The 20,594-nt window shown below is 41.2% G+C and overlaps 3 protein-coding genes across 9 annotated transcripts; 1 reads left to right on the top strand and 2 right to left on the bottom strand.

Moving 5' to 3' along the window:
* Positions 1 to 618: 618 nt before the first annotated feature.
* LOC130372563 (heterogeneous nuclear ribonucleoprotein D0-like) lies at positions 619 to 10,662 on the bottom strand. Of its 4 annotated transcripts, none has more exons than XM_056578629.1 (9): positions 10,577 to 10,662; positions 10,184 to 10,356; positions 9,230 to 9,398; positions 8,080 to 8,241; positions 7,611 to 7,742; positions 5,246 to 5,407; positions 5,044 to 5,143; positions 4,532 to 4,633; positions 619 to 3,602 (listed from the first exon to the last, which is right to left on the bottom strand). In XM_056578629.1, exons 1-9 carry the CDS (start codon positions 10,577 to 10,579, stop codon positions 3,424 to 3,426), a joined length of 1,182 nt encoding a protein of 393 aa, XP_056434604.1. In that variant the 5' UTR covers positions 10,580 to 10,662; the 3' UTR covers positions 619 to 3,423. The 4 variants fall into 4 exon arrangements, with proteins under 4 accessions (XP_056434604.1, XP_056434607.1, XP_056434606.1 ...); XM_056578631.1 differs by lacking the exon at positions 4,532 to 4,633 and adding an exon at positions 5,669 to 5,765 and having other exon boundaries at positions 3,516 to 3,602; XM_056578630.1 differs by lacking the exon at positions 619 to 3,602 and adding an exon at positions 5,669 to 5,765 and having other exon boundaries at positions 4,544 to 4,633.
* Positions 10,663 to 11,054: 392 nt separating this feature from the next.
* On the top strand, positions 11,055 to 16,412 carry enoph1 (enolase-phosphatase 1). Its single transcript, XM_056578633.1, has 6 exons — positions 11,055 to 11,522; positions 12,173 to 12,274; positions 12,813 to 13,015; positions 13,408 to 13,540; positions 14,100 to 14,223; positions 15,179 to 16,412. The coding sequence occupies exons 1-6, from the start codon at positions 11,439 to 11,441 to the stop codon at positions 15,316 to 15,318; spliced, it is 786 nt and encodes a 261-aa protein (XP_056434608.1). The 5' UTR covers positions 11,055 to 11,438; the 3' UTR covers positions 15,319 to 16,412.
* On the bottom strand, positions 13,427 to 19,671 carry tmem150c (transmembrane protein 150C). Of its 4 annotated transcripts, none has more exons than XM_056578637.1 (8): positions 19,107 to 19,193; positions 18,719 to 18,772; positions 18,593 to 18,622; positions 18,425 to 18,492; positions 17,863 to 17,990; positions 17,371 to 17,548; positions 16,565 to 16,829; positions 13,427 to 13,517 (listed from the first exon to the last, which is right to left on the bottom strand). In XM_056578637.1, the coding sequence occupies exons 1-7, from the start codon at positions 19,178 to 19,180 to the stop codon at positions 16,591 to 16,593; spliced, it is 771 nt and encodes a 256-aa protein (XP_056434612.1). In that variant the 5' UTR covers positions 19,181 to 19,193; the 3' UTR covers positions 13,427 to 13,517; positions 16,565 to 16,590. The 4 variants fall into 4 exon arrangements, with proteins under 4 accessions (XP_056434612.1, XP_056434611.1, XP_056434613.1 ...); XM_056578636.1 differs by lacking the exon at positions 13,427 to 13,517 and adding an exon at positions 19,580 to 19,671 and having other exon boundaries at positions 16,581 to 16,829; positions 19,107 to 19,208; XM_056578638.1 differs by lacking the exon at positions 13,427 to 13,517 and adding an exon at positions 19,585 to 19,669 and having other exon boundaries at positions 16,581 to 16,829; positions 19,107 to 19,208.
* Between the last annotated feature and the right edge of the window lie 923 nt (positions 19,672 to 20,594).

Raw genomic sequence — 20,594 nt, 5'->3', positions numbered from 1 at the left:
ATAGTAGTTCTACCACCAGGCGGGGCTCTACTATAAAGTGACACTGGCATTGTGCATTTCCTTTGTTCTGTGAGTGAGTCATATGCAAAACATACACACACACACACACACATATATATATATATATATATACACAAGCACACACACGCACGCACACAAACACACACACACATGCTTACACACGCGCACACACACACACACACACACACACACACACACACACACACACACACACACACACACACACACACACTATCAATTACAATTTATATGTCTCCTAGCAAAGACAAACCCATACTGTATAAAGTAGCTCTGTCCCACAGTTGTTAACAATATCCTTACAGTTTTAAGGCTTGTATGTACTGGAAATGACTCTGACTAAACCTTCAGACGGCCAATACTTTAGCCAGTACTAGTTGTTTCTCTTATTTTGGAAGGTATGTCTGAATAAACTCATTCCGTACACATTTCTGTTAAATACACAATCCTGTTTCCTGGTTATAGCCCTTGCACATAAACGTGCATGTACACAGACACACACACACACACACACACACACACACACACACACACACACACACACACACACACACACAGTATTCAAATACAGGACATAGAAATAAATGAGGTTGCAGCAAAGCAGGTGACTCCCTCTTATATTGCCTCTCAGACAGCTCCCTTAGAAAACAGCTCGAAAATAAATGGCCTTTGCCCGGCCATATCAGTTTGAACCACTTTTCGGGGAAATAGAATAGAGGTACATAGAATAGACACTTATAAGAAAACAGTCAACAGACATTATCATCCGTAAGGTGTGCTTTCACTGGCACAGCCATCCGGTATATTGAGGTTTGTTTCGTTTCCTTATTGAAAGTACCTTTTGGTCCAGCATGCCGGTAAAAAGAAGAAGTCACTGGTGTCTGTTCTCGTTTTATAGTTCTTTGCGCTGATTATGGCTGGAGTGTCGGGAGCCAATGGAAAATGAGTTTATCAATGTGTAACAACAGGAGAGGTAGGGCCTGGTGAATTGTGGACACTGTGAACTCACAATGTGACTCAGAGCCACCAGGAACACAGACCTAATCATTTGTTTACTATGCTTACAAGAGCAAGACAAACGACTTTCTGAGGATTTATTTTGGTTCGAAGGAGGTCCCCTCTGACTCTTTAGGATCTCTAACCATGGTAAGTGTTTGGAAGTTCATACTTTGTAATTCCTTTAACGCGATAGAAGTTTAAATGTTGTTTGCCCTGTCGCTGCATGTTTCCTCAAGCAAATGATAAGCAAATTGCTGTTCTTATCTTTATGCCTCATGTTCTTTTATGAGTGAACTATTTTGTTGCTTTGTATGTAAGCCTGTATGAAATACATTTACAGGCAGGTATGTGGGCTTATCTTATATGTCTTGTCTAAATGATACACAAAAAACTAAATCTGCCAATATCTGGTGGTTGAAAAAGGCTTGTTGGGTATCTGTTTAGCTATGAATATGTTTTGTTCTATATCAGGGGTCACCAACCTTTCTGAACCGATGATACTCATCTATGTGAAGACACTGATCAAGTTAATGATTTCTCACAATAATTATCAAAAATGACTTAAAAAAGGTGGGAAAGAGTTGTTCAAGAATGAGTTGTGCTATTTTAGAACAGGCCTGCGGGCGCCTCATATGGTGCCCGTGGGCAATGTGTTGGTCACCCCTGTTCTATAGCAAGTTAGCACAAAGCTAAAAAAGTGCTTAGCAGATGAAAATAACGAAAGTGGTTTACAAAACAACACAAGAAAAAACAGAGCAAGAAAAACCGAGCTAGCTGCTCAATAAAAAACATCAAGTTTAAACTGCCATTTTTCTGAATCACGTCATTGGATTGACTAAATTGCATCACTTGAATGATAAAATCAGCCAATCAATTCGGAGCACGTCAATGGACACATCCTATCATAACATTAACTCTTAAAGGGCTCCTATTTTACCACCAGCTGGGATGATGAGTGCCGTTACCTATCAGTGACGTCAGAGATATTCACCCACTTAATCTGGTTGCACAGTCCCACTTGTCACTGTGTAGGGAAAACGTTAAAGCTGCCTTTAATGGCTCATCAGCCTTAAAAAATACGTGAAGGAAATGTTTTATATACGATTGTCAAATGTTGGAAACCAAAAAAAAGAAAAAGTTAAATTTCTTCATGTCCATTTTGGCATATTGTTAATAAAAATATCTTAAACAAAAAAAAAACACGTGAAGGAAAAAATGACAAAAAAGTGCATACCCAAGCAGTGTGAGGGTGCAGAGGTTGTTCAATACCAAGGGCTTGAACTCTATTCTCTCCTTTGGTTTTACCTCTGCATTATTTCAGGCTAATTACGAGCCTCAGGCCCCAGCCGCTGTCTCCTCCTCTAAGATGGAACAGGTGCAGGGTCAGGTGAACGAGGTCAAAGTTATCCTGAAAGACAACATCGACAAAGTGTTGGAGAGGGGGGACAGATTAGATGACTTGATGGATAAAACCGAGGACCTGCAAGCAACTGTGAGTATTGGAGTATTGACGAAGGCTGTGTACTTTAAAGTCACAGGGTTTTGACCAATAGAACTCACGAGGAATTCAATTAATAAAGAGTCTTTCACTGACAATTATGACGTTATATTTGTTTTCGTTTGCAGGCGGACACTTTTCAGAGGACGTCCACTCGCGTTGCCAGAAAGTACTGGTGGAAAAACATAAAGATGATGATTATAATCGGAGTGATCGTGCTAATCATTTTAATCCTCATCATTCTCTTTGCCACCAAAACTATATAGCAGCAGCTTCTTTTGATTTTTTTCAAAGAAACTAATTCACCAAAGGCTTAATTAGTTAAAGCATAGTTCTGAAAGAACATCAAGACTCATCACACCAATAACGAAGATATTTGTACAACTTGTGATGGACAAGTATTTGAAACTGTAAGGACTGTGATCTTTTTTAACGTAAGCATATCAAAGATGAAAGGTTGAACTGCTGTCTGACCTCAGAGCTATGTATAAAAGTGGGCATTACTGTACTCCATGAACTAACTTCACACTCCAATACTCGATCTTTGGTGCAACATAGTGATCCAAAAGGACACAACCCCAGAATGTTGATTTATTTTTTATTATTCCACGTGTTATGTTTGTGTCCATTCCACTGTATATAAGTAAACAAATACTGCTTAAATCTGTAACAATGTATATATTATTATAACTACAATGAGGATTACGATGGCAGGTAACTGATTGAATGTTTCCCAGCACAAAAATCAATAATATCTTATTGGCTTAGCTTATCCAGTACATACTGCCATTAAGAACTGGTTGATGCAAAAAGTTGATCACTTTAAAAGGAAAGTGGTGTCTTTCTTAGTAATCCTGTTTTTTGCGCACAAAAACCCAGCAAAAAAGTCAAATCTTTGACGAATAGAATAAAATAAGGATAGTGATAAAATGATGTGATTGGAGGACCACCTCTGAATTAAAAACAATGGACTGAAAACCTCTGACTGGATTCTTGTGCCTCCTCAACACCACACGCCATCCGTTGCCCCCCCGCGCAGATTCTTCTTCTACCGCCATCTTGAAGCCTGGAAAAATAAAAACAAACAGAGATGCCTTCAGGCCGGGGATGAACGTCAGACAAGCAGGGCCTCAGCCACAAACCATAGGAACCCCCTGTATTTATCAAGGTCAATAATCATAGAGGAGAAACTGAGGACCACTCTTAGAACACGTTTTAAGATTTTAAACCACCATAGTTAGTCCATAAGCTAGAAATCCCAGCGTACAAAATGGTAGATGTCAAAGGAGGCCAGAGTACTCAATTGAAGTACTTATTTACTAAAAAAGATACACATTTATAAAAAACATTACATGCAAATTTCTGCAGATGTAGCGGTACTTTCTAGATTCGTCTGTGTTTTACATATATTAAAAAAAAGAGAATTTGTTAGAGAGGGACATTAACAAGGTTTAAAAGAGAGCGAGTCTTTTCCTCTTTCCTGTCAGTAACACAAAGCAAAATGACAAATACAGGTACAATTACATGAACCAAGGCTTCGTGTACACGTCCATGTACCGACCAGGTTTTAGCTCATGGACTACAGGCTATTACTGCTACAAGTGGCGCTAAATAGAGAAAGCAAACATTTAAAAAAAAATACCATTAGGAATACATCGTTTTGAATTAAGAAAAAGCAACTGGAAAGTCCAAAGAATGCTGTACGTCTAGAAAAGCAAATCAGTTATATAGTTAACCATTACATCTGGGGGAAGGGATTGGCAGTACAAGGCCTGCAAAAAAATTAACAATTACATACGATTACTTAATTCTTTTTTTTTTTTACATTTACATACAATAAAATAAATAAAATACAACAGCTCAAACTGAAAAGAAATGACGACGTCAAACTGGCGGGGGGGTTTCTCCCCTCCCCCCAGAATTAAAAGAAAAACAAAAATCATTATTTGTGATTTCAGTTTAGAAATGCGGATACAGGGTGTAGGAGGACCATACCAAATGGCGGCATTCGAGAGCCTATGCCTCTCGTACCCCGTCCGCACTGAGCGGGCACAGAGTATCTGGGGGTGGAGCTGGTTCGCCTGCAAGGAATGTCCGCTGGCAGGTACAAACAAGGTATGTGAGAGTTAGGAGACAAAACACACTTCTGGGAGCTCTTTCTGTCATTCTTTTTCCATCCTTAACTTTTTTTGGGCTTTTGGCATCCATTTTACTGTAGTAGTAGTAGTAGTAGCAGTACGTTACCTGTTAACTCTACAGTTAAAAGAAAGACAACACAAAGATGCACAACGACAGCAGCAGAAGGCCGGCTATGTTAAAAACTAGTTGTCAAGCACATGAGGGTGCGGAGAAGAAAAAACACAGGCAAAAAATAAATTAATCAAAACGGCAAAGATTACACGTTAATGTTTTACCGTACGACAAATATAAACATGACGTGTGTACGTCGAACAGACACGACTATGACTGGGAGGGGTTGGCGGTACGGCCGTGGGGATGGCACGTACCTTCTTGGAACAGGTGTGGCCGTTCCGTGGCGTTAATACGGTTTGTAGCTGTTCTGGTGGCCGCCTCGTCGCGGCGACTTGCCGTATCCGCCCTCCGGATCTGAACGGACATTTGGTAAAAGACGTTGACAACATTTACGTTGGCACAAAAAAAATTACCAGATTTTTCCGTCTCTCTCTCGGTTCCAGAAGCACGACTTACTGTCGTAGTCACCGTATCCGCCGTAGTAGTTGTTGTAGCCGGAGTAGTCGTATCCTCCGCCGTAGCCGCCGTAGCCCTGATTGTTGTAGCCGTAGTTACCGTAGTTTCCGTACCCTTGGTTGCCATAGTTGTCGTAGTCCTGGTCCCAGTGTTGACTGGGTCCTGTAACGAGAGGCACTGCTAGAAGAGGAATCGATGCCTGAAGCCTGAGGCACATAATCATTTGACCGTTACTATAGTAAGTGGAAATAACAGCTTTGAATACACTAATCCTTAAGGAAAAACTGTTGCTTGATCACTGGTCTAACATATGAAGGCAATTGTTATAGAGAGGAAAAACAACCAGAAATTAGTGAAAAACGTAATTTGAAGCGATGAATCTGGTTTTAGTCATGGTTTACAGTAGGCGGTATATTTACTGACCCCCTCTTCCCCGAGGTCGGGAGCCGTAGCCCCCTCGGCCCCCCCAGTGCTGCTGCTGCTGGTACTGTTCCTTCGACATTGCCACCTTGATCTCACACTGAACAAGTGAACAAGAACACCACCCAGGTTACAACCCATCATTCAAATAGAAAGTACCCAACGTTGATGAATGCTGTTTTTTTCTGTCTCATATCATTTCCTTCACAATAATACAGGCATAACTTTGTACATAAGATAAAAGTGGCTCATCATGATATTAAAGTTTTAGCGGCGTGATCACGTGTTGATGCATTTGCAATGCATATTACTCAAGCATGCAAATAGCCCTCAGCGTTCTGGTCCCCCGAATGAAACAAGCAGCCTGAAGGCAAGAGCAGGCCGTCAGCCTCTGACGATGGAGTTATTTTTAATGACAGTTCTAATGTCATTAAAGTTCTAATGACACCATTAGAACTACTTTATGTTTATTTTTTTGATTTATGTTGTCCCTATTTGCACTAATAAAGGCTACTGCAACTTCCAATAAATTATTGTGCAGTATTAATATCATCATGAATATCGTTTACGCAAATTACCCTTCAGTATTATTTTAAGGCTGTGTCCCCAACCCCTTGTTCAGATAATAATCCCTAAAAACAATACCTTTCTTTATAGTACATATCAAAATACGGAAAAACAGTACAGCAAAAAAAAGATCAAGCAGCATGGATATCATTTACAATAAAAGTGAGGGAGGGAGAGTAAAAGCTTTCCGACAACGCATTTAAAAAGTGAACATATGGGTTTTAAGAGGACGAAAGATAACCAAAGAGCATCCACAGCCCTTAACAACCCGCTGCAAGGTGCACAAACCATGTACAACCTTCCTTGTAGTGCGACCCAAGTTGGTTTCCTAATTTGCAAATCCTATACTACATGTCATTTCCCTCTCTTCAACCTTCTGTCGTGTCGGTCTTCACTTAAACCCATTAGAAAGGCACAAAGGTCCATGACACTCAAAAAAGGCCTCAACCAGAGTTTTAAAATGTATGTAAACACCTTTACCCGTTCTACTTCGGACCAAAATCGGTACATGAACGGACAAGCGAGATCGGATAAGAACACCTAGATAACTCGATCATTGTCCGATCTCTGCCTGCATGTAAACCCGCATCGTATCTCGTATGGGATTTCGCGTTCTGTGCATGCTCGAGATCTTGCGGCCGGGGGATGTGAGCCGGAAGTAGAAGGAGACGGTAGTCATGTTGTTGTCGCCATAGACGTATCAACAATTCGTATTTCTTTATAAATATATATATATATATTTTTTTTTAATATGTTTATGGTTGTCGCCGTCGGGAAACGAGAAACTACGATTTATTTAAAAAGGTGACGCAGAAGATGGAAGCCGGTTTCATGCCGTTATCCCCTATAAGAAGTGTATCATCATCAACATGCATCCAGTACACACTACGCTTCGATTTCACCCAAGGCTGAAATAAAAGTACATGTTTTTCTAAACGTTGGTCATCAACGAGGTTGTAAAGCAGTAACTTCGGGCACATCTGTCAAAATAAAAGTTTTTTTCTTCTGACGTGTATACGGCTTGACTTGAGAGGTCGGAACAATGGATCGTCGGAGAAATGACATGGACCCGAAGTGAACTGACAGCTGTCTGCTGAAAACATCATTCTCGAATGCTGCCTGAGTTCGTTGTTGCTGGGACGTAGAGGTCAACAGGAAGTGGCTCTATAACCACTTGTTGAAAGGGCTACAGCGCCACCTAGGGTAGCGGATTCAGCCATGCTCCGGCCATTATCCGATCACTTAAAGGCCATGTACGTTCGGATAATTTACACTGTCCGTTCGAGCAGGAAAATCGGTATAAGGCTTAATCCGATCTAGCTGTCCCATGTAAACACACTGACTGCCTTAAGGAGGAGCGTAAGGAGAGCTGGTGCACCTTGCTGAGGCCGATGTTGTGGTACTTCTTCTCCATGATCTGCTTCACCGTCTCCTCCTCTTTGAACGTGATGAAGCAGAAACCTCTCCGCTTGTTGGTCTTGTTCTCCATCGGCAGCTCTACGGCCTCCACCTGTTTAGATGTTACAACCACAGCAACCCTTCAGAGGCAGGTGGTCTTCCTTAACGATGGGATTGATGAGAACAAATACGTTTTCAAATAAGGCCTAACACCTTTGAAGTGGCTTTAAATGGCTAATCAACCTAACACCATGTGGTAGCCGAGGAGGCCCTTTAATACTGCATTCCTTTCCCGGCATTATACAACTTTTTATCCTGCAGTGCATTCTGGGAAAATTCACCACCATCAAAAGACACATTAGAGAACTCATGATTAGCCTGCTAATGGGATAAAGCCATGATAAAACATGATGTATATTAAAGATATCCCTGTGTATATCTAGGCCTACCTCTCCAAAAGCACCAAAGTACTCCCTGAGTTTCTCCTCTGGGGTGTCGGGAGAGAGACCGCCCACAAAGACTTTCCTGATCGGCTCCTTGCTCTTCATGGCTTTGGCCTTCTTGGGGTCGATCACCTTCCCGTTAAGCTTATGATCCTTCTGTGTGACCACCTGAACAACAAGACGCACCGGTTATTTAGTCAACACACAATCACACACTCGAAATCGGTCCATTTGTGTAAAAAAACTCACATGCACATATGTAACAACAAATGGATAGAGCACTTGTTAACACAGGCTATCCCTAGGCAGGATAGGACCTGGGTGCGATCCCTTGAGCAAGAAGACCCCTACCTGCTCTTCAATGACAGGTAATGACATGCATTGGATGCATTGGATACATAGTCGTAAATATGACTGAATATTAGAACAGTTGGAATGTCCCCAAACTCGTAATATGTCCTATAACTAGGGCTGGGTATTGCCAGGTACCTCACAATTCAATTAAATTCGATTCTTTAGGTCTTGATTCGATTCGATATCGATTCGATTTGATATTGATCCAATTACTTTGATATCGATTAAATAATACGTGCAGATGACAAAACCTAAATATTATTTAGAGTGAACCATTTCAAAATGAATTAACCATTTTGTTGTGCTTGAACTAGCAAAAAGGGAATACACCATTGTATAGTATTGTTCCTGAGCTAAAATTGCAGCATAAAAGTAATAATCATAACATGGACAAATGTGAAAGGGCATGTACATTTACACAAACTTGCATCTAGATTACAATGACTGAGTATGCTTCTTTTTTTTTTAATGGAAATAATTGATTTAAAAAAAATCTGAATCGCGAACAAATAAATTGCAATGCGTTGTCGAATCGATATTTTTACCCAACCCTACCTACAACTAATAAAAAAAAATGACCTTATTGTTTCTGATTGCTACAAATACTCTGCATTCCGTTCAGTTGTTGTTCTTTTCAACATGCACCACCAAGAGTAGTAGTACAAGTGACTGCATCCATGCTATGTTCGTTCTGAGCCTCACCGGGAAGTCGCTTTGGGATAAAAGCCTCGTCCAAAGGACTAAATGTGAAGGGTCAATGTAAAAAGATATGCATGACGCAGGAGTGAAGCCCCCCATTCACCTTGTCAACACTGTCCGCCTCCTTGAACAGCACGAAGCCGAAGCCCCTGGAGCGGCCGGTCATAGGGTCCAGCTTCAGAGTGCAGTCCACCACCTCTCCGAACTTGGAGAAGTAATCCTTCAGGTCTTTCTTGGTGGTGTCCCAGCTCAGCCCCCCCACAAACATCTTCCTGTGGAGATAAGAATCGATGCATGAGGATGAACTGGTGGAGAGGGAGGGATGATGGCGGTGTTGGATGTTGGTTTGAATTGGAGGCTTTTCATTATGAACCACTGTGCTTGCAAAGGGAGAAGAAACTAAGAACATTCCATGGAAAACTAAGCTTGGGAATTGTCCAAAAAGTTTGAACTGTAATAGGGAATATAAATGTAGTTGAGGAAAATAGACACAGGGTAAAGGGAATAATATTATTAATGGATATATACAGTTAAATTTCCTCCCTACATTTCCTTATTCCATTATGCCGAGCTGGGAGGACACCAAAATCTATATGATTGACATTGCATGTTGAATAGGCATATACGTATTATAAGACATGTGCAAGTCTACTCATGAAAAATGTTCAGGTAATAACAATTGATGCTTGACATGTGTGATGATTGACATCGTCATGGTAGCGCGTTTTTGTTGTCACCACAGGTGGCATTAAAAAACCGTTGGAAGGATTACAATTTACTGTTTTCATTCAAATAAGACATTTAAACAATCAACCACCTTCCTTAAATTGCCCCTTAGTTTTCGCATATTTCAACATTGTGTCAGTGCAGACTGTTACACCATCCTTCGTTCATAATACCGGCACACACTCACATTTCAGTGGACATTGTTTAGATATGACATTGCTCTAAGCCGGTACTAACATGTCTTACATGAATGAGTCAACATATAGTTGAACGTTAAGATAAGATATGGCTCTCAGGTTAACATGTCTAACATGACGTCTAGTTTCCTTACCCTTGGTCCTCTTCGTTTTTGCTGGCATCAATTTTTGATCCCTCGGACTCGGCCCCTGCTAGGCCACTGTCAGCCGTGGCAGACATTGCTTCGTCGTTGCTCGCCTCTCCATCTTCCTCCATGGTCATCATGGTCGGGTCATCTCCGAATTCAAGGTCCTCCGACATGACAGGCTGTGGTTGTCCTCGGTGATGAAGAACCGCCTCTGTTATTTAGGATAACGACTAAAGACTGTCGCTCCTTGTGGCTCAAGTTAGCAAAATTAGGGACCTGACAATATGCTGCGGTTGTCGGTTAATGGTTTTGTACGTTTAAAAGACGGAGCTGGTAAAAATAGATTTTCTTATTTAGAAGCTGATATTTCATATAATTAGGAAACTGGAACTCAACTACCATATTATCCGTAAGGTTTTCCTCTTCTCTCCTCTTCCTCAGCTGCCGTCAGTTGATGATTCTAAACTTTCAGGTCCGTCACCGCCCCCTGGTGGTTCAGGGGTACAATCCTATGTATTTTCAAACATTCGCTTAAAAATTAGATTTTCTTTCTTTAAAAACCGACTATCAGCAATTGTCACTTATGTGTTTTGCTTATAGTCATATAATAAGTATAATTAATAAGTATTTATCAATTAGTATTATTATTATTATATATTACAAATTATTATGCTCCACATTATTTTGCAAAATATGTCCTAGATGCCTCCCTTCTAAATTTTATTTAGATGGGATTGGGATGATTTCAAACAAAGTTATTCGTCCAGATAGGTATATATATCAACTAATAAAATAAATGAATCTCTGGCAAATTTGACCGACACTGTTGTACAACACAAGGACTGCATAAAATACTTTCTGAGGCGTGACTCTAAATTACACAATACCCTTAACGCCTGCAGCGACCCGGAGTGTTTCACTGAGGTGAGCTGAGGGTGAAACACTTATTCAGATGACAGTTGACACCCCCCTTGCACAGTTGAAGTCCGCCTATAGCTCCCCGTCACAGACGCACCCATTCTCTGTGTGGTGTCTGCAGTCAGGTCCCAGCCTGTGCCGACTAGCTGCAATGCTATATCCATAGATAGACCGACACTTATCGTAGGCCTTAATACCATTAGGAACACCGCAGGACGGGCCTCGCTGTGAGCACGGTTCTGTTGGTACGCGCTTTCACCCTCGTCTTGTCATTACAGGCTAACGTTTTGACGCCCAGGCTAGCGTCAGCTAAGCTAACTAGCTGCAGATTCTTTCAAAAAACATGGCCACTGTGGCGATTCCAGCAAATACCACAGCACTGTTGCTGGATATTGAGGGGACAACAACACCGATAACCTTTGTTAAGGTAAGTTTCTATTTTTGTGACAATCACATTGCCCGGGGGGCCTTGTTAACCCACAGTGGGGGACCTGTAGTTTCCATTGTATCCCACGTTTTTGCAGAGTGCCACCATGCATGCACGCTGCTTTTGCATGACGTTAAGCTCTTGCTAGTACTGTCCTTAATAATAATACTATATGTATACATAGGGAGACATTAGTGTACGGTTAAAGCACGGGCATGCCAATGGCAGTTTCCATACCGAAAGGGTCGATCTGCAAAGAAGAGGCGCATTGTTCTGCACAGTACACATACTGGTTAATAAAAGGCCAATGGAACAATGACTGTCAGGCCGAGAGCTATCATCTGCAAACAAATTCAAAGTCTGAATTTAGAGGCACCTGTCTATGGGGTAATATTGAAGCACTTCCACAAGCTTGAGAAAGCATTATATAATGGAAATTAACAAACGCTAAATGTTTTTAAAAAATTTATGTTGGATAAATGTATTATGCATCTTAAGACTTGCCACTGTGCAGAAGTGGGCGAAGCCGTTACAAGCTGGCCAGTGCATTCATGCTCTGGAGGTCGTCGTTTTTATATGGTTTCTGAGATAAGATAAAATGCTTCCACAAAATCGAACAAATCAAACAACTGCATGTTTGTACTTGGCAGGATATCTTATTTCCATACATCAGAGATCAACTTGAAGATTATCTGTCAACCCACTGGGAAGAAGATGAATGCAAACAGGATGTTCATCTTCTAAAGAAACAGGTAGAGTTGTTGGAGAGACGGGCAAGTCATATTAACTATTCACCAGCTACCATGGCTAATGGAGGTTGGACATTAATAATTCATAATATTAATAAGAATTAGTCATTTAAAAATCTGTAAACTTCAAGACACATGGATGTTCTTAATTCTTACTCCATTGAACAGTCTTTTGTACATATCTTTCTGAAATTCGATACATTCTTATCATAGGGCGACCCAAGTGGGACACTCCCATCCCTTGCAGTGTCAATGCTATACTCCACCATTTTAACTCTACAATATTCACTCCTTCAAACTAGCATTTAAACCCTTTATTTCTGTATTGAATGCAGGAACCGTGGCTGTAACCAGTAAAAGCAAATGCATTAAAATTACATTAAGCCATTTAAGCCATTAAAACAGGGGATTAATGGTGGAAAACATTTAAGCCACGCATCTGAACTGGAGTAGCTACCCAAAAGTTCAAGTCCAGTGCGACCACTTTTTCAAAATGCTAGGAATAATACTATGCTAAAAGTAAAGCCTTTCCTCACGTTAGCTGGAGGAGGACCTCCGGCAGAACCGGGCGTGTCCCGTGCATGTGCTTGACCAGACGGTGCACACGGACGAGGAGAAGGCCATCCACGAGGTGATGGAAAACGTCCTGTGGCAGATGGCGGCTGACAGGAAGACCACGGCGCTCAAGCAGTTCCAGGGTCACATGTGGCGGGCGGCTTACTCTGCAGGGAGAATCAAAGGCGAGTAAGTAGAAGAGCCAGAGGTTTGCATTGATTTTTTACACAGACACAAAACTTGCTTGTTGTGGAGGCAAATTGCACTTAAAGCTGCTTCATATAGTTTGTGTATAAACATATGGGGGGGAGGGGAGCAAAGTTATTTTTCGATACACTGGAGAAGTTGTTATTTTCAACAACAGATTATTTAATTCACAGATCTTTAAATATGAATGATTTTGTGACTCTGTGTTTGTTGTGGAGTTCAGAGCTTTGCATCTGTTCATCTATATATGTGCTGCAATTTTCGCTTCTGCTTTCTGTCAGGACGGCGGTATTTAAAATTCAATGTTGCATGAATCCTGTTGAGTTCCGATGGTGTAACCGTAGGGTTTTGTTCTTGTGTGTCGTTACCAACAGAATGTATCAGGATGTAGTTCCGTCTATTAGAAGTTGGAGGAGACACGGCCTGAAGGTGTACATCTACTCCTCTGGAAGCGTGGAGGCCCAGAAGCTTCTGTTTGGATACTCTGTGGAAGGAGATGTTTTAGATGTAAGTCGGCTTGCAGCACGAGCCATACACCCGACAGAGTCATTCCATTCATGAAGAGGAGCGCTGCATATAGACAAGCGCTTATGTTCAGATTGTGCATATTTTTCACAAGGTCATGAACATCTACACCTTGCATTGACATAGATCATTGATAAGATGCGCTAAGCCAAAGAGTCGAGGAAGATAATCAATGTGAATTATAAGGACATTATATAGCGCGTTTTTATATAATGACTGATGTGAAGACGGCATCATTGTGATTGTGGATTGGGAAGTGCATGGAATTAAGCTACGCTTGCGTTGCGTTTTTTGTTCGAATTTGGGGTAGGCTGGTAACACTAAAACCATATGATAAAAATTACGTTGACTGCAAAAAAAGTGCTATACGAATGACCTACTTTTTCGTTAAAAGGATTTTCGTTATGCATAAGAGGTTAAATCCAAACAAAAAGTGCACCAGTCAGTTGAATTCCTTGGAAGAGCTGGGTCTTCAGTTTTCTCTAATGAATAAATTGTGTTCTCAGTTTGTTATCTGTTGCTGTTCTTCTTCCCATGGCAGCTTTTCGATGGCCACTTTGATACGAACATCGGACTCAAGGTGGAGGGTAAAAGCTACGAGAGGATCGCTGAACGGATTGGTTGCCCGCCTGAAGAAATCACATTCTTGACGGACGTCTCTAGAGGTAGTGTTTTAGCTCTCTCTGTAAACTTTATTTACCAGATAATCTGTTCATTTATCACTTGTGAGTGACTATGCCTTTTTGTGCAGGCGTTATTAAACCTACACAGTGTAGTGGTTTTTCTTTTTTTCAAAATGTTTAAAGTATGAACGGATCCATCCTAGATTCCACCCGAAAAAAGTACGAAAATGTACACACGACGTCGACGGCTCAAATAACCCAGGGCGATTTGTATTCCTCTCTCCTAAATCAATTTGTTCTAGGGAGGAAATCAAGTTTCAAAATAAAAGCGATGACGGCAGCAGAAAAAAGATGCCCAGAGTGCACATTTTAAGTCCACTGTTGGCTTTAAATCCTGACACAGCTTAGGTCTTTCTTAAACAAGCAGTTTCTTACTCTTTACTAAGTTACACTTTAGGGATGGACCGATACCCTAGTTTCTTAGCCCATACTGAGATTCATAAGCCAAATTGGGCCGATACATGACATGTATATAATGTATAGTCTCATCAAAATAGTTATCCCTTTGTGATATCACTATGTAGAGGTGTCCAGCAGCCAGAAGGGCTGGATTTATAGACTGAATCAACTGGTAATCTGCAGCCTGTACACTAATGACTTTGCCGTTTTGAAAATCTGTCATCACAAGTGGGAGTGTACAGTTAGATGTTTGCTGGATAGATAAGCAACGTTTGCTACATTCCACTGGGTAGGCTGGTAGACTGATCTATCCAGCACACATCTAGTTGGACATTCCCACTTGTGATATCAGAAGAGGCCGATTTTTCAAAGCGCCTTGTAACGGCTAATCACACTCATACCTGGTGGTATAATGTCCCCTTCGATATCGGCCATTTTAGTATTCCATATTTTGGCCAATACCAGCGATGTCCATCGTTGGCCTATGCATAGTCATTACTGTGTGTTAACGTCTGACCTCGTCTTTCCCTGGGTGCAGAAGCGAAGGCGGCGGAAGACGCAGGGATGAACGTGGTGGTGGTGGTGAGGCCGGGGAACCTGGAGCTGAGCGAGGAGGAGCGGGGCCTCTACACACTCGTCACATCCTTCAACCAGCTCCAAGTCACGGGGAGCGTTTAACACCGACCCCTGGGAGGGAGAGAGGGGCTCGGTCTCCACGACCGCTAACCTCTCTCGCTCTCTCTCGTACTCAGTGACAGTCAAGATCAAACCAAGGGGACTACTAGCCACGCCTGGAACCCATCTCTAAGGATTTTTTTCTTTTTCTTTTTACATGATCGTCCTATTTAAATGTATGACCATCGAATTCTTAACCTCAGAGTTAAGAAAGAAAATGGACCCCGGGTCCGCAATACCCTCTTGTGCCATGTGTTTAGTAGAAGAAGTAAAAAAATAAATAAATTGTGAGTAGATTAAAGCCGTTGATAACCAACCAACCTATAGTGAATGCCCACAGCGTGCCAACTGTTCTCAATATACACCAGTATGGTGGCTTCTTCAGGATGGGTCACCTCCCGTCACACAGCAGAAGCTGAGTATGTTTGTACCAAGTGTTTGTCTAGCGTTTTTTTGTAATTCCCGTTTCTCTTCCACTCATGTACAGTTGTCGTGTCCTATAAACGTGTTTGAATGCGTTGTAAGGAATGTTGCCCATGAATAACCTCTTAAGAAATATTTTAATCCAGTTACGCAAACGGCATTGCATTTTCTTCTGATACTAATGAGAAAACAGATGCACACAACAAAATAAAAGCGCACACACTTCAAAATGTATTTAAATGTGCTACTTGATATATGACAGTGATATCTGCCTAAGATTCGCCCTAATGTAATGGTTCTGTACCCGACGTCTAAATCCTGACCATACATGATTTGACGAAACCTTCCAATAAATGAATTGTATGCTGAAGTTCTGTATTGTTGCATTGGCAGAACAATTGTGCTCATGTTGGATAATAAAACATGCACTAAAGTCTTGGAGTAAATGTGGAATTGCCCACCATGGCCTACATAAAGATGATGCATAAGTCTGGAATATGCTTTCTTGAACCTGGTCTTTAGTTAGGACATTACCTTGAAGGTTGCGGTTTAACTTTGAATCTACATCTAGACAGCAAGAGGTATTTAGTTTGTTTGCTGTGGTAACTGAGACTCCAAAATATAAGCAAAGAATAATAAAATATACATGAAAAGTAGAAAAAATATATACATCTAGTAGGAGTGACCATTATTAATGAAGGGTTACGCTATGGCGTAACTGGATTACGCTATGCCATTTGATCGTAAAACCCATAATGTAGACCAAACGGTCTGCATAAAAAAATAGTATGCTTGAGTTGTGATACGCCAGATGATTTGAACATACCACAAACTAGTTCTCTCTTATTTGACTCAAAAGTAGCCAGGGTGATCCTGTGTTTGCATCGTGGTACCGGGGTGATTCTCCGACACCACAGAGAACCTGTCCGACAGGGTGACGGGCGGCTCTTGGTGCTCCATGCAGACGACATCGAAGTTGAAGTGGCGGAACTCCACAGATAACGTGCCGATGAAGGCCAGCAGGAACATGACCAGGCACCACTGCGTTCGCGCCCCGTGGAGATGATGACCCCGCAACATGAGGGAGAAGACTGTCACATGTAACGTTTAGGAGCAACCGGGCAAAAATGGGATGAGTGTCATAATAGAGCATCGGTAATGGATTCGGTAATTGGTCATGGATTTTGAATTCTTCAAATCAGACGAACGACGTCAATGGGCAAACTTTTTTCCCGGATTTATAATGCGTAGAACTGGGTTCATGTTGTAGAGAAGGTTTTTTCACAGTAGGTGAATGAAGCAGTACTCTCTTCTGGTAAAACATTGCCAAGCTTGACGGGTCCCCTTTAAATCGCCCATATTTAAATCACTAAGTGTGATGTTGATAGCCATTACCCGCCATTTCATTTTCTCGTTTGTGACATCATAAGTGCGAGTGTGTCTACCCAGATTTATGATGAATTGGACCAACTCTGTGGACCAACCAGTCCACAGAGTGGCCTTTACCAGCTGTAAGGTTGATCTATCATACATTCTTGCTGCATAGACCCATAGGGGGCCTTTAAGTTGAGTCACATAACCAGACATAAGGCATATTCAAAATGACCCAATAGTAAATAGTAAATAGGATACAGAGCAGCACGCTCAGGGTGATGGCCGCCGACAGCACGAAGCGAATGATGCCCAAGCGTCTTCCCTCGTTCCTCAGATTGAGTCTGAGGGTGGCGATGGACTGCAGCCAGCAGAACACCGTGCCCAGGCCAAAGGTCAGGCTGGTGCCAGCGTTGTGAACGGCCTCGTCATTGGAGAACTGCATCAAGAGGAGGTCGGGGTGAAGAACCACACAGTCAACATGTGGCTCTCTCTATTGAAGGTATGGTCTTGAACAAAGATGTTTGATTGCCTCTTACTCTCTTTGTAGTTAAATGCTTACGGCATTGTTGAACAAAGGTGTGATGAAAAGGTTCCCTCCCTGACTAACCCAGATCAACCCCTTCATTCCTGGCCACAATGTTCTACTCTTGGTTCATGTTGAGCCTTGATAGAGCTGTAAACGTACTGTTACAGAACATTAATAAAACAATGTCTTAGATGTGCCTTGTAGTATGGAGGCCGCTATGTTACCTGGAAGTTGCCCACTAGTGTCATCCCAAAGGAGGCCAAAGAGAAGGTGATCAGGCTGGCTATGTTCAGCCAAGGCTTGCGTACTTTGGGCTTCAGCTGGAGGTATCTGAGGAACCCGATGAGGAATCCTAAACAGGAAAAAAATAAAGCTTTTTACATGAAAGAGTTGAAATGTGGTTACATTTTTGATTATACAGTGTCCTCATTAGTTTTATCACACATGTAATAAGCAATGTAACAACCTGTAACAGCTTGAATTTAAGACGAAATATAGTTCTGGAACAGTATCGCCATAGGCTACAATGGAACTTACTTTACACACATTCATCCTAACCCTAACCCCTAACCCTACTGTAGTTTCATACTCTCCTATAAAGGTATTTCATCACACAATACATAGTTATGTAGTAAACCTGTAATAGGACACTAATATATTGAATTGACTAGTATTATAAATTATTATATTATTATGATACAAATATTAATATATATTGAATAGTAATTTAATGTAATGTATTCATTTTATTCATATACAATATAAACATATAAATGACCACTTTACCCATAAAAGCTGCCATATTCATAACTTGACTGAAGACACAGCTAGCGGGAGGTTGATCGCCTGCGATACTGAGAAAATAATATGCATTGAATACCATATTCAATGGATATGGTAGGACACCTTTATTAAATTATTCTCAAGCTAGACTAAAGCCCCTTAAGTTCTTACCTTATATACGGTGGAGATCTCTGATTATTACTACAAAATAAAAAGTATTGTAAACAAATGGTTAAAAAGAACTGCAAGGCCAAGATACAGTATGATTTGAGGTGCCTTTACGTGTTTAGCCCTTACCTGCTCTGCCAACCCAAAGAGGTTATGGTGTCATATTGTCGAGCGATGAAATACCTATAGCAATATAAGTACATAGTTGCACATGAGAAATCCATTATTCCACCCTCGAAACAGGAGAAGTTTCCAAGTAGGGGCTATATGTAAATCCTACTAATCTGAATGGGTGTATTATGATAGTAGGCCTTATATGATATAATAAAAATAATGATTTTATGCAGGTATAGGTGCGTGTGTGTGTCTTTGCGTGTGTTTGTGTGTATGAGTGTGTGTGTGTGTGTGTGTGTGTGTGTGTGTGTGTGTGTGTGTGTGTGTGTGTGTGAGTGAGAAAATCAATGTAGATGGTCTTTATAAATGTAGGGGGTCTGTCCGAATGTAAAGGGTTACTTACACAAGTATGAGTCCAATGGCGGTGCATAATGAAAAGCATATGGGAAGAAATGCCCACAAGCTCCAGCTCCTCATCTTGCCTCCTCACAGCTGACTAACGAAACTGACAAAACCCACAAGCAGTTTGTACAGTGACATGTAATGGCAGGATAATAGACGTGTTACCTCTAAACTCAATTCTGGGAAGTCATTTCCTGGCCTAAAACAACCTGGTCACTGAAGAATAATAACTATTAGCCAGCTCTCATGAAGCCTATGAAGAGAAATAACATCAAGCAGGCTGTCTTACCTGATAAAAGAACCTTTGTTATTCAACGCGGGAGGTTTTCAAGTGAGAGAAGCTTCGACACAATTCCTCGGCCCACATTTGGTCAGTGAAGAGCGATCAATTAAAACGTATCTTTGTATTATTTAGTCAGAGTGAGAGATGAGTATATGGAATGTTATAGGTGGATAGAAAGGTGGATACATTACCTTACCGTCAAACTTTCTCGTCATCCCGTAGGCAATTATTCTCGTTAAATATTCTTATTTTCCATCTATTTATTTATCCGTCACGTTAGCAGGTGGTCTTCATATTTGTAGAATTGTCTGTTAGCGCTATTCCAAATTTATATGTAGTTCGTTTCAGCTTCCGGTTTTCTGGTCGAGGGTTTACGCAGTCGAAGAGGGTTCAATTCCAGCTAACAGCTACAGAGCTCACACTTCTGTTCGCTACTTGCAAACTGATGACAGCGCACTGGTTTGGTCTTGCATTGAATAAGGCAAATGGGTCCGTTTTATTTGCTCCTCGAACCAGGGGCGTTGCTAGACCTAGAGTTTTACTGGGGCACAGGCTCCCAACTGCCAACATTTTTTTTTTTACGTGTGCACAATATGAAATAGATGGATACAGAAGGGTATGTACGAGCTTCAAAATTGTTGTCACTGTCATACTGTAGGCTATATTAAAGCACTGGTAAAGGTAAAGACGCAAAGATGGATTCATGAGTACCGTACAATTATATTTATTTAAACACATACACATCTCAAAGATTTACAAATAAGGTAACTGACAAATAAACATAAAGTCTCTTTATGACCTTCACCTCTTTATCAGGAGAAGTCTACACATCTATATTTATTTAGAAGCTGTGTGGAAACAGCATAATTTTGCCAGAACGACATGTACTAAAAAGGCAAGAAACAAGGTTTAAAACTAATAGAATTTCTGACTTAAGGTGAGGTGGCTCATTGCCACCAATCAACCTGGAAAATGTTATAGAACCATCAAAGCTCTTAAATTAAACTAAATAAGGCCATACACTACTGCATAGAGCCTTTTTAAATGATTATTTTTTCACTATTAAGCTGTATCGCCGCGCCTTCATGGTGGCAAAGCGGTCAATAACGTGGCTTTGACTCACTTTGCATAGTTGCTCCTTTTCAATGGACAAAAGAGAAAGTTGGTGAAGCCTTCCTTGCCCCATGGTTGACCTAAGCCAGGTGT

This window comes from Gadus chalcogrammus, chromosome 19, assembly GCF_026213295.1.
Source record: "Gadus chalcogrammus isolate NIFS_2021 chromosome 19, NIFS_Gcha_1.0, whole genome shotgun sequence".
NCBI lineage: Eukaryota > Metazoa > Chordata > Actinopteri > Gadiformes > Gadidae > Gadus > Gadus chalcogrammus.
Note: the sequence above shows the minus strand (reverse complement) of the source record. Positions and strands in the feature narration are given on the sequence as shown.